We start from the raw sequence: 13,892 nt of genomic DNA, 5'->3' as shown, positions 1-13,892 counted from the left end.
TTACAAAATGTATCTTTTTTTGTTTGTTTTTCAGTTTTTATCGAAGTTATATATTTTTTTTTTCACTTTTATTTGAAGTTTGCTTATTTACTGTTTAGGTCCTCTTGGTGATTAATGCAACTTTATTTTTTCAGTAATTTCTGTGGTAAAAAAAATCAACTTTCTTGGGAGTTAATTTCAAAACTTTGCCGATTCTTTAATAATTAGACATTTTTTGTGCATGTCTCAAATGTTTCCCATGTCCTTCTGGGATAGACAGTATAGCTACGGCTGGGAGACTGACTGAACTGAAACAGAAAAGCTGATCCATGCAGTCTGAAATATTTGTCACCTGAATCATTTCTCAACATCTGAAATGGCACAAACACAAATGATGTCCAAAGATGCCACGGAAAGATACACACCAGCTCCTCTCACGATAAGAGAACAAATCTAATCACATGTAAATCGACTTAATCCGTAACAAAATTTCTAAGTAAGAGAATACAATGAAACTTATCTTTTGTGCAAAATGTCACAGTTGTTTTGCATCATCAATCTAATGTGTACTTTGCTAACATTCTTCATCATTGTTGATCCACAGGTCACTTCGGTAAAACGAGGACAAAACAGACCGATGGTCTACTCAGATGCACAGCATCAATCTGTTCTAGGATCAGTAATACTTCCAGGTGTTTCTGAATGGCTGCAGGTTATAAATGACCTGACCTTTACAGGAAACGCATAGTCTAGTTATTGTTCTAAAAATAGATTGTTCTAAAAATAGATTATATCGATGTAAGGTCAATTATGCATTAGGATATATAAACACATAACACTAAGGTATTGGATAATAACCAAAATGATCTAGTTACACTGAATAAAGTTAAAATCTGTGTTGCATTGCACTTAGCTGGAGAAAAACTCATCTAAAAATTCTTCAAAGTGCATTTCCCACTTGTGCAACATTAAAGTCACCTGCAGTGGTTTTCAGCAGCTTTTGTCCATACAGTACATGAAATAAAGCGCAGTAATGTTGCATTTGAGTTCATTAATCATCACAGATAGTAATTTATATAATAACTAAATCACAGTGCAGTCAGTGTTCACAGTGGCTTTTTCTTTGTGCTTTTATGCATCAGTGAGACTTGTCCAGGAGACTCCAGCCCTCCTCACAACTTTCTCTCCTTTAGGATTTCAGGTGAAGAAAGGCCTCCTTCTGTATTCGCTGGTTTTGTCTGCAAGAAAACAAAAATTAGAAATTTTATTGCAGGGTTTTAAACGAGAAGTCAAATCACAAAAAAACAGGAGCTAACAGACAAGCACTACACTACTGCATCCAAATGGTTGTTGGGTGTAACAAACAGTTTTTCCTTCACACAGAAAGGGCCAGAAGGTGAACCTCAGAGGGTTTGGGGGGACTTTAAGGAGATAGAAAAAAACTTTTACAAGTTAATTTGATAAAAATCAGAATTTTACACTAGTGAAATTGATTTCTACAGAAAATTAAATACAGGGTAGTTTTATTTTTTTAATGCCCTTTTACATAAATGTTGATACGGTGTGATTGTACCTTAAGTGTGTTTTGGTTAAAGTAATGTTGAAGATTTATATCAAGATTGCTGCTGGACGCTGTGGCCCCGTAGTCCTGCACCGACGATAGGAAACCTGCAGGCTGGAATCACAGCTCACTTATCACAGAGGGGTTACCTTTTCCCACATAACACCCCCAGCAGTAAGCTCCAACAACACTTTCACCCAACTACACCTGCAGCCCATCATCCAGAGCAAAATCTGAATAGGCTTTAGAGTGAAATCTGGAAGCTTTTGGAATATTTATTAAATATTTTTTCCATTGAGAAAACTGGGAGTAAAACTGCCTTAAAGGCCTGAAAGTTCTGGTTTTGGAAAATTACAGGAAGCAAAGGGTTGAAAAATGCAGCATAAGAGAAATCAGAGCTTGGTTGATACTTTATTTTAAATGGTTGTATTAAATAAAATAGGATCTTTTTGAGAAATTAAATGCCAAAGAGTTTTCTTTTGGGTTGTGTCAATGCATGCTTTTCTTGTGTTACATAAAATAAACAAGATTCATCAAATTTTTCCTTTTACTAGATTATCCTGATATGCATTCTCACAGAGAATATATTTATTCACCGATTATCATATTCTAAAAGCAGCCAAGTAAAACCAATTGAAGTTTAAAAAGAACCTAAACCAGTTGTTGAAACATCATGAGAGCTGCTGCACAACGCTGAGTTTCTATTCTTGCAACAGAGAAAGCACCGAGCTGAGTTTGCATAATGCAGCCAGCAGAAAAAATGCAGCAAAGAACATTCAGAATGAAGATCCCACATCTGACTTCACCTGAACTCACTGATTAACTCACGTTCACAGGCTGAGCTTCATTCTGCTGGTTGGCCTTCTGCCGCCGGAGGTCAGACTTAATGAATCCTGAAATAAACATCGAAAGGTTTTACTGAGTAGTTCAAATTTTGATCAGGGTGACACAAAAAGGGTTTATTTCATTTTTTTTATCTATAAACATTTAGAAATGATTAATTAAAAAAAACTTAAAAGGAGGCCTAACATTTTTGAAAATTACTCATTTTCACTTTTTAAAATCTAAGAATAAACATGCTGATTGTGCATATTGTAGTAAATACCTAAAAAAAAGTTATAGTTATAAATAAAACATTTTAAACCTATTACATTTTAAAAAGACAAATTAAGCATAACTTCAAGTAGCCAGCAAGGGGCAGAATTCATCCATGTTAGAGGTTCAAATCTAGTTTGTTTCTTTGCATCCTACCTGTGGAAAAGTTGTCAAAGGTAAAAAATAAAACCATTTTAGACATTTATGACTGAATAGAGATCAATATAAAACAGTTATTAAGAAAATCAACCCGTCTTACCTGTCATGATTGTTCCTATGAGCAGAAAGATGCACAAAAAGATGTTTCCAGCAAAAGTTCCCCACTTCTCAATTATCTTGGCTTGACCAATAGTGAAAATAATTCCAAAGATCTGGAATAAGATAAAAAAAATAAATAACAGTTTCCAGCATTGAATAAAGCTTGTAGAGTTCTGCTTGATACGCTTAGCCGGTCGTGCTGACCTGAGCAGAACAGTTAAGTAGTCCAGATGAGGTTCCCTCAGATTCTGGGAAGGTGAGCTCCACTGCAAACTCAAACCCAAGAGGAAGATATCCAGTCATGAAGAAACTGCAGGCAGAAAGAAACTTTAACTCAAAACTTCTTAGCTTAAAATCACAAGTTAGGTTTTAATCAAGTGATTTGCAGCAGAAAAAAGCAGCACAGGCATCCATATGGTAAATGGAGACATGGAGAGCAGTTATGGAACTTTACAGCTACCCATAAAAGGAGTCCATCAATGATTACCGACCCTAAAACTCCAGCTGTGAGAAAGACCACCCACAGGTGACCCAGGTTCAGGGTGAAGGCGTAAACCAGCATCCCGACCAAAGAAAGGATGTAAACAATCAGAGTGGTCTGCCTGTAGGGATGAGAGTCAATATCAGTTTGAAAAAGTGCTGCAATAAATAAAAATCCACGTGCACTCACAAGCATATTAATGCATCGCCAAAACTGTTTTAATTTTAATGCATCCATTTCCTTTGATCTGGGATAGAACAAAAGTAGCTTATAAATCTTCAGCAACTCATAGCTCATCTTTTCTGTTCGTGTATTAAATGTATGATGCACAAATATCAGCTAGAATGTAAAAAAAATTATGCAAACAAATATCCTCAAGCTTGAAAAATACACCCAAAAAAAACATCTGGGCCCCTGCAGAGCTCTCATCACATCTTGGACCATCTGCAAAAACAGGCTTACTCTGACAAAGCCATTTTTTCTGCACAATCATGCATAAAATATGCTGCAAAACAATTTTGTTAACATAGCAAAGTCCTTTTAAATCTAAGTGATAACAGATTTGCAAAGGTCTGTAAATAAAATCTGAGCCAAACGGAACGAGAGGAATCCCAGACGAAGGATTTAACTCTTCAAAGCAGCTTTCGCGCTTCTTCACGGGACGTGGCATCACTCCAGCTCTCTTAGATCTCACAGTTGACAATACTGAGATCCATTTCTAGACATAATTTGTATTTAGATGCACTCATCACCACTTTTTCCTGTTTTAATGGAGTTGCAGGAGGCCCGAGTGTGTAGCCTGTCAGTTCAGATATATCACCACAAGCCTCAGCTCCACTTGTTCCCTATTTGTGTCTACTGTGACTAGAAGTTTTAATCCACTTGGATCGCTTTGTGTGAGGCTTCATGCAAGGACAGAACATTGTGATTCATCAACTGTTCTCTGAGTTTAAGTGAAAGAGTGTTTGTTCCTTTTGTGGTGGGTTGTTTTCTGCACATGTATCTGTACAAATGTGTTTATAGTGAGATCTCACTTGTATGTTTTGGTCTTGTCGAGCCAAATTCCACATATGAGGGATCCCGCCATCCCAGCGATCACGATGGTCAGTCCAATTCTCCCAGCATTCACCTCTTCATCCTGAGACACAAAACCATTAGCATCTCTGGCTGAAACTAAATTGCCGGTTTGGAAGTTTTTGAAGATGTCTAATCAGACGGCTAAAAGAAGATGCTTGGAAATGCACACGGTTTTCCAGGATGCACACGGACACTTACAGGATAATGTTGCATGATCATCTGGTTTAGGAGTGTGGAGATGGCGTAGAAGCAGCCGACATTTAATCCTAGAGAAAACAAACATGAGACGTCCTCATCCTGGGATAATTGGTCTTAAAGCTGTGGTTTACTCAGTCAGTCAATTCATTTGCATTGTTCTCTAATGTACATCAATGCCTCACATGTCATTTTAAAAAAAGCTATGATGCTCCTGTTCTGAGATGCAGAAGTTTTCTGGTGCAGAGGTGGGATGAAAACAGCAGGATTGCTCATGATTATTAACGATATGCACGCACACCGCTTCTGATTGGCTAACAGAACACGTTCAGCCATGTTGCAAAGCCACTATCACCAAGGCCCAATCACAATACTCACGCTGCACCCTGTGGTCTTCAGCTAAGTGCACTTGGAGAAAGTGTGCAGTAAGGCTTCGAGTGCGTGGTACACAAGTGTGCAAATAATTGCCAAATTGAGACAGGAAGCGTCATCAACCACAATGCATGCTGGGATGCTGGTTGCTGTGATAATTTCTTTAAAAACCTTTATTAATAACTTTCAAACAAACAATTATTTGAAATTAATTTACATTAATTGCTGCTTTGTCTAAAAGTTTCTGAGCATCAACTAATCGTCCTAAAAAGAACTATTTTCATTAGAAAATACAGATTTTCAGAAAAGGCACCTGAGAATGGGGACACCCTACACACTCACACCACTGGTCGGGATCACGCAATGGAAGGGCGAGTATTGGCATTGGGCCCAAGACACTCTCCACTCTCTCCTTGCAGCAAATAAATTAAAAGAAGCCTTCCTGTGGGTGGCCATAAGCCAAGATGGGCGAGGCCATAAATGCAAATTCACAATGTGACATCACAGTGTGAGGATTTTCAAATCCTAGCATTTCACCATCTATTTTCTTTCAGAAGCTAATGCAGAAGATAGGTAGAGACTGTTCATGTTCAGCCTACATGATAACCTCTGAGTGACCTTTTATAATAATAAATGATTAAAAAATGTTTTTTCAGTCAACCACACCTTTAAACGGTGACCAAGATGCAGCATCAGTAGAGAAGATAAAATGTTCCAAATTTAGCAATAAACTCCCAAGATATAAACGTGTTTATTTGAGAACATCAGATTGTAAATAATCTAATTTTTTTAATCAAATATTCAAACTCCTATTTAATACTGACCTATGACCACTTATGACATGATAAAGACCTTTAGATCTCTACTTTACAGTCAGCCATGACACATCTTCACACGGCTTAAATATAAGAGTAGCTGGTGTCACATGCACACGCCTGGTGAACTTTGACCTCAGTAGTGCAACAACTTTCTATCCTGGATGGATAAAAATCAGAACGGAATGAGATGCAAATAGGACACTAAAATAAAACTAAACTATATCTAAATTCAGCTACAGAGGACTGAAAGACTCCAAAACATGATGGATTACCAATTCATGAACTTTTTTCATTTGTGACAAAAGCATCTGAAACCAACCATAGCTGACCACAAGCAGCATGAAGTGTTTGTTCCCCAGTAGCCTCATGATGGACGCCGCGTAGGAATACTCCTCAGGTCTGGAGAGCCGGGCCTGAGCCTGGGACTGGGTCGGAGGGATCTCTGGCTTCTCCTGAAACACTAAAGAGTGTGTTTGCAACTTTAGGATACACGGTAATAAAGGTGTGTGTGTATGTGCGCGTGCGAGACATATTTGTCAATGTGCTGCAAGAACAAAAGAAATTATTGTCTCCAGAGTTTTGTTTCATATCACTTTGAAAAAAAATCTTGGGAAGGTTTTCCAGCCAGCAGATCATAAAAAGGAAAAGTCAAATTTCTTGGGAAAATGAAATCAAACATTAGGAAGAGCTATGAATAATGAAATATTTGCCTTTAAATGAAAAAATGTGCATTAAATAGTTTTGTCCATAAACATTACACTATTCGTGTTTAAAACAGCTTTTATGTTTTTAATTCTTATCATTTATTAGCCCTCCCACTGTCTTTATGGGTGACCCCGCGAGGAAAGTTGACCACTGAGCAGGATTGATGGTTTATCCCTTGAGGTCCACGTGGCAGGGGTGAGGTGGTGATCACTCCTCACCCCTGCCACGTGGACCTCAAGGGATAAACCATCAATCCTGCTCAGTGGTCAACTTTCCTCGCGGGGTCACACCCATTAGGACAGTGGGAGGGGTAAACAAATTAGATTTTCTGTATTAGAGTGATAATCTAGAATGGAAAAACCAAATATTGGTCCAAACTTTTTGCATTTTTCTTTCTAGGAAAGATTTGACAGCTAAATATAATTATTGATCCAAAAGATTCTTACGTGGTCCTCCAGAGCAAAGTTCACAAGCAGCATGAAGTCATGGTGAGGTGATCCGAGCTGTTTTATTGTTTCGAGAGACTAGAAGTCAATTCTAATTCATTTAGTTTTATTTATGGTTCTTTTTGAAGAAAATAATGAAAAAGCTAAATACACTAAAACTGCTGTTTTATATGTCAGGTCCTACTAATCTGAAGTAGCTGAGGGAAATAAAACAATAACACCAGAAATGCAAAAGAATATATTTAAGGGGATAATATTTGTAGCATTATAGGATGCAATGATCTGCTTTTAAAAAATGTTAACAAGTAGTAGAAAATTGACTTCCAATAAAAATATATATTTGCGACAAAGTACATAAATCTCCATTTGTTTGTGTTTTTTATTAAAATAAATAAACTTGCCAAAATTGCTTTGTTTTCCAAAACAGAATTTTCTTCACCATGTTGTTCTCAAAGTCTGTTTTAGTTTCCATGGTAAAAAGGAAGATTTTACAAGTGACAGCAGAGAACTTTCTGGACATCCCCGGATCTGGCATGTCTTTCATAATGCGTCAAACTGGATCCCATCAGACAGTCAACGATTACAGCGATTACTGCAGCTGCTCGTCTGCTGGAGCGCCGTGCAGATGATATTTCAGAAGGAACGTCTACGTGACATAGATTCATCCGAGCGCTGGCTGGGACGCTGGACAACCAGACAGAAGCTCAGCGAGAAAAAATAAATTCTTCAAAAAAATATTTATATAAAATAAAATCACTTATGACGGGGGGAGGGAGGGAGGGGAAGAGAGGAGAGAGAGAAAGATAGAGAGTGTGTGAGTGTAAAAACGTACCAATGATCACAAGTACGAAGAGAAAGGTGGCCACGCCCGCGCTCATGTAGAACATGGTTCTAAGGTGAAACGCTAATTCCTCCATGTCGTTCACATTGGGCACGAGCATGGGGGGCACCAGGAACCCAATGGCTATACCCAACTGTAGATTAAAAAAAAAGTTATAAGAAGACACAAAATACACACATTTATCTGTGCAGCACATTCTGGGTCTGCCCTGAGGTGTATCGCCAGAGGGCGTGGCTAAAAACCTCCACTACCCAAACCACCTCAGCTACTGATCCTCTGATGAGGAGGAGCAGCAGCTCTTCCCGGATGAGACTGCCACCCTCAAATCCACTATCCTGAACAGCTGAGATGAACAAAGTTTCATCTTTTAGCCGAGCTAAACCGCAACAGACCCAAAGCACCACCCACAGTACTGAAGACAAAAGGCGCTTACACGTTTGCGTCGGCACAGTCAGGTATGGGACCGGTACGGAACCCGAATTTGGTTTCACACATGGATCAGATATGCGTTTTCCAGTCCGAGGCGACTCTTTTTTTTTCAGACCTCCTCCCCAGTGGTCAGACTGGGACCGAGGTGACACCACAGACTGACTGGCCAGCTGAAATTACGCCTACCGCCTCCGATTGGGGAGTAGAATCAGCCAGCAGGGGGGTTCCCGCATGCTAGATTGATTTTCATGCTGGAGGCTGTTTAACTTCTTCGTCTGTAGCACTGAGCTGCCGCTCAGTGGAAACGGGAGGAGAGAGAGAGCTGTGCGTGCATCCCTGTCCTCTGCATCGGAGCTCTTGCCCCAGCGAGCTGACACACTGCTGCTCAGTGAAGTTTCTCAGAAGTGAAAGCTCTGTGTGAGTGCGTGTGTGTATGGACCCGCAGCAGCAGAGGACAAGAGTTTAATGAGGACACACAGTAACACAGCTCATGGCCGCCTTTGTTTCTTATTATGAAGGACACCACGGACTTTCCAGTATTTAACGCCGCCCAAAGGATTCTGCATTCCTGAGAAACCTTCGGATTTATAAGTGAACACTACACCACCAGTTCTAGACTGAACTATCCTCCCCAGACCGTAGAGACGCTCATGTGTAAGTGGCAGGAGTCCCGATCAATCGGTCTTTTCTCCAATCACTCCTAGACATCAAGACGTTGGGGTACCTCTGCTTGAGGCAGAAACACACTCCCAACCTCCAGGGTGATGAGATAAGAATAGCAAAGTCCTGACTGGCTTTTTATTTTAAATAAATGTATATGGAAACCCAGTGGTGCCCCGAAAAATTTTCATAGGGGGGCCAGATGGAGCTAGTGAAAATGTTGGGGTGGCACACCAAATTGGTCTCTGTGGTAACTCAAGGGACATTGCATTGCTCCTTCATTCTTTTTCATGAAATAGGCCTATCCAACATAGTCACCTCAAATTTAAGAAGCACAAACACTTTTTGGAAAAAAAAGACTAAGTTTAACACAGTTATGTCTTGATTAATGAGGGCGTCTTCCTTTGTGGGGGCCAGTGGGATGGCCAGCAATTTTCCAGGGTATGACTGTGGCCCCTTCTGGACCCCCCTTTGGGGCACCACTGGGAAATAATTATAACTACCCTGGATAATGTTTAATGTCTCGTTACCCTAAAGGTGCAGAAAAGGTTAAATGACGTTTTCTCCTCAGGTCCTACCTCCATAACGCATAAGGCTGGTGTGATTGGCTGCGCATGTTGTCACGTGAGACTCACGTGACAAACTACGCAGGTTAGCAGCACCAAAGCTAGAAGGAAAACGTTCGATATCAAGACTCTTGTGCTTGCAATGTGACGTGAGTGACACACAGCACCAAAAGCGAGTGAGGATGGAGGCTAAAAAGAAGGTTTAAGACATAAGGAGCTATTTTCCAAAGAAACGTGTAAGTTACTTAAAGTTAAGTTCGCTAAAGAAACGAGTCCATCATGATAACGTTATTGGCAAAAAGAATTTAACTGTAGTGTAAACCACCTTTTTGTTTAATTTAGTTTTATTTAACCAGATGAGTTGATTGAAAACTCGTTCTCATTTACAACGACGATCTGACCAACAGGCAGCAGCAACAGACAGTTGGCTTTTTATCAAAGAAAAACAGGCAAGATAAAAAAAAATAAGACATAAAGACAAAGGACTGTTCTCATATATAATATGCACAAGCAATCAAAACAGATTTAAACAGTCTTAAGCACTCAGAAGCAGGAACATTGATCAGAAACTTGATTTAATGAATTATTGAAGGTAGAGAGCTTCAGTGGTTTTTGCAGCTCATTCCAGTCGTTGGAATCAGCAAACTAGAATGAGGAGCGGCCAAAGGAGGTGCGAGCTTTGGGAATAACCATAGAGATGAAGTTACTGGAACATAAATTACGCTGGTTGTTGGAAGTTATGAGTAAAGAGAAGATATGACGGGGTTCTACTGACGATGGTTTTGTATATGAACCGATACCAATGCACCAACCTGTGGGAATGGAGTGATGGCCAGCTAACGAGTGAGTAAAGATCACAACGACGAGTAGTGAAAGGGGCACCAGTGACCAAACAGACTGCTGAGTGATAAATGACATCGAGTTGATGAAGTTTATTGGATGCAGTCCTAGAAAAGATGTCCCCGTAATTTAAGATGGGAAGGATTGTCATTTTGACCGAGGGTTGCTTTGCAGAATGAGTAAAGGATGACCTGCTGGTATAGAGACCCAAATCTTGATTTTACTTTAGAGAGTAAAGAATTAATGTGATTTTGTCAGTCATTAAACATTTAACATTACAATTAAGTATGTTGAATAGTATATATAGCAAATCAGTACTTTAGTGGTTTTATTAAGGATCAAAGAGAAAAAATAAAATAATCACATATGGGGGGGGGGGGGGGGGTAGATTTATAAGTCCACCAATGTCAAAAGTAAATCTACGCCAATGCAAAACAACCTATTCCTCAGTCCTCCCAGGAATGTACACCTGTTGCCTTCTGCAGCATAAAAGCTGCAGACTTTACAACTTCATTGTTGCATAATCAGCTGACCTTTTTTCAGTTCATTAGGATGTATAAACTCATTCAACCTGAAGCATCCAATCCAGGGACCAAAGCCACCAACGTTTGAGAAGTGGCAATCGAGCAAACACCAACAACAATGTGTCCTTTTATCTGCATCTGTAGGGAGTGGGATTAAAACACCAAACAACAACAAGTACGACAATGATCGGTATGTCGCTCTTTGTCTGGTGAAAGAGGTGAGGCCAAAATAACCTAAGATCAGAGGGTGAAGCGCGTCGGACGGGATGTGATGGTCTATATTTGAGCACAGCATCAAAGACGATCAGATTAAAGCACAACATGTGCCGTTTCCATTTTGTTCTGTTCTTTTGGGGGAAAGTTGGAACAATTTGTCCTGTCGGGAAATAATTCCAGCATAAGTGACTCTGAGAAAACATCCAGTCTTACAAATTAAGAGATTTTCTAAACAGTCAAAAATTGTATTAACCAGTATCTAGTTTAGTGCCCATCTTTACTTTGGAAAGTTAGACAATATATCCCATTTTCACAGTGAACCCCATGTCCTCCCCTTTCTCCCAATTTTTGAAAACATCTCAAGCATGCTGCCTGAGTTGTATTGATATTTTATCTAGCCATTTTAAATCCAAATACCTATTCCAATGAAGTTTTACACTTACATTAAAAATACACACAAATTATCTTCGTTCATGAAGAAAATCTTCTACATAATCATGTTTCCCCTCTTTGGTCCCGTGTTGCATCAGAAATCTAAGGCAAGAGCAGAATAATCTACTTGTGCGGGCATTCTCGACTCCTATTTTACCCGACTCTCCTCCAACTCGGTGGAGATTTTCTACACGCCGATCACAAACAGCCCGCTGAGCCTGGAGTAGAGATTACCAGTAATTACTCCCACAGATTTTTAAGTGGTTGATTCAGGGTTCAGTTTTGCATTTCAGTGTTGATCTCAGGCAGCAGTTACAGGTTTGCTGCTGTTAGCCCTGACGTATCCACATTCCACTTCGGATCAGAGCTATGCGTAATCTAAATGCAGCTGTGGCGGCACGAGCACAGGGAAAATTTATATTCCTATTTGGATTCGCCCAAAAGAGAATCTCAGACTGTCCAGTTAAAAAAAATAAGCTTTAACACTCATTTATCAATGATCAATTAATAAAAGAGGACGCCAAAATAAACTCCTGAAGTATTATAGCCTGGAAAGCCACAACCTATAGACAGAGCTCAGTCAAGGGGCTGAAGCCAAAGCTGTCTTTCAAACCAACTCTGCATGCAATTGTCCTGTCGGGAAATAATTCCAGCATATCCCTCAATTCCAGCGCTGGGACAAATGAGGGCAATGATCAGCAGAACATATTCATATTCAGTCCAAGAATAAGAAGCTAATAAATAATTTTCCTAAATAAAGGACTTTCTATCTGCTCATGTCTAAAACATTCAAAGTTGATGCCAAAGCCAAAGCCTCAACAAATGTTAAACACAGGTAGTTTACAAAGAGTTCTATGTGGCAAGCAAAAATAATAATAATAAAAACTGTCAGTGCCTTTGCCAGAACTTGCATATTTTGCATCCAACCACTAATTTTAATCCAGCAAACTCTGAAATTTGACAAAGAGCTTAAAATAGCTATTATTAATAATATTATTAATAATACACTTTTTATTTAATGCCCTCACCTGATTACCAAAAACCCCGATGGAGCAGGCAGTGGAAACCTCTTCTGCTCCGAACCATACAGATGCCAGACTAGAAGGCATCCCCAGGATGAAGAGCTGGGCCAGAGCACTGGTGCACTGTCCCAGCATGGTGACCCAGAACAGGTCTGGTCGGGCACTGGCCACCTTTATCCACGTCCCTGCGCAGTTGAGCGCGTTCGCCATCAGCGCAGAGAAGCGCAGTCCTTTCCAATCCAGGAACCATGTGGCTGGGAATATGAACGGAATGTAGGCGAGCATGTAGACCATGGACAGCCAGTCCACCGCGAAGCCGTCCACCTTGTAGAACTTGGTGATGACGTTGTTGATGATTCCGTACTGGATCCATTGGTACGCGTTGCTGAGGGAGTAGCAGCTGAACAGGAACACGATCGCCCAGCGCCTCCTAAACAACCGCGTCGGGAGCGCGGAGTCTCCGTTTGGGACGCACTCTGCCTGGACCGAGACCTCTTGACCCTTGGCTCCCACGTGTGATCCGTTCTCTGTGGGTTCCTTATCGCTTCTGCTCCCCATCTTCTGATCCAGTTGAAATGATTTTACCTTTGAAGAAAGTCCTCATAAAATAGAAGATACCCGGAACTTGTAAAGGTCTCACTTTCGGTTCACGTGGTGCTATACTAGAAATAATCACTTTTCAGGAATTTGTGTACTTTCCACAGAAATGAGGACTTATTTAGTTTGGTTTTCTTCTTGAGGACTGACCTGTTCTCCTGGAGGTGAATCAATATTTGAGCTTTCTGAGAGGTGAGGAGCTGACCCGTGTCTCCTCCCAACTGCTGAGATGAGAAGACATGACAAGGAGATAGAGGCTGTCTTTTTGTCGTTTTTTTTGTGTTTGTTTTATTATAGTTGTTGCATTTAGTATTTTCTGGTTTCTTTGTGCTTCCTTCTCAATTCCTCATTAGCCACACCTGGTTTTTTAATCAGCACACCTGTAGTACTTTGTTTCTCAGCTTGTTTGTCATGAATTGCGGTCTGTACTCAACCTGCCTTGGATCTCCCTCCATATTTTATTTGTTGCTCCAGCTTCCTTTTTTTCCATTAAAGTTTCTTTTATTGCATTTTCTGCCTCAATAAGACACTCATCATCCGACAAATTATCTTGCTAAGTTGCGAATTATCAGTAATTTCCAACAAAAACCATCTAAACACTGTTGTGAGATGTAGCCTCTGCCTGTAATCTGCTTATTAAATTCCTCCTGCAAGAACAATGAGTACTTTGCTGCTCCCCGAGCTGCTTATTAATTGACAAATAGAAAATTAGCCTTCATTATTCCAATGTTAATAATACAAACTTTGTCATATTTAGGAAAACTCATTTATGAAAACA

At 40.0% G+C, this 13,892-nt stretch overlaps 1 protein-coding gene across 2 annotated transcripts; it reads right to left on the bottom strand.

Moving 5' to 3' along the window:
* Nucleotides 1–146: 146 nt before the first annotated feature.
* flvcr2a (FLVCR choline and putative heme transporter 2a) lies at nucleotides 147–13,843 on the bottom strand. 2 transcript variants are annotated; one of them, XM_054741580.2, is made up of 11 exons: nucleotides 13,265–13,843; nucleotides 12,524–13,102; nucleotides 7,820–7,961; nucleotides 6,156–6,296; nucleotides 4,650–4,717; nucleotides 4,409–4,512; nucleotides 3,385–3,495; nucleotides 3,098–3,203; nucleotides 2,895–3,006; nucleotides 2,369–2,433; nucleotides 147–1,217 (listed from the first exon to the last, which is right to left on the bottom strand). In XM_054741580.2, exons 2-11 carry the CDS (start codon nucleotides 13,073–13,075, stop codon nucleotides 1,152–1,154), a joined length of 1,467 nt encoding a protein of 488 aa, XP_054597555.2. In that variant the 5' UTR covers nucleotides 13,076–13,102; nucleotides 13,265–13,843; the 3' UTR covers nucleotides 147–1,151. The 2 variants fall into 2 exon arrangements, with proteins under 2 accessions (XP_054597555.2, XP_015825673.3); XM_015970187.3 differs by having other exon boundaries at nucleotides 2,357–2,433; nucleotides 12,524–13,843.
* Between the last annotated feature and the right edge of the window lie 49 nt (nucleotides 13,844–13,892).

This window comes from Nothobranchius furzeri, chromosome 18, assembly GCF_043380555.1.
Source record: "Nothobranchius furzeri strain GRZ-AD chromosome 18, NfurGRZ-RIMD1, whole genome shotgun sequence".
NCBI classification, from domain to species: Eukaryota; Metazoa; Chordata; class Actinopteri; order Cyprinodontiformes; family Nothobranchiidae; genus Nothobranchius; species Nothobranchius furzeri.
The sequence above is the reverse complement of the archived record's forward strand: the minus strand, read 5'-3'. Positions and strand labels throughout refer to the sequence as shown.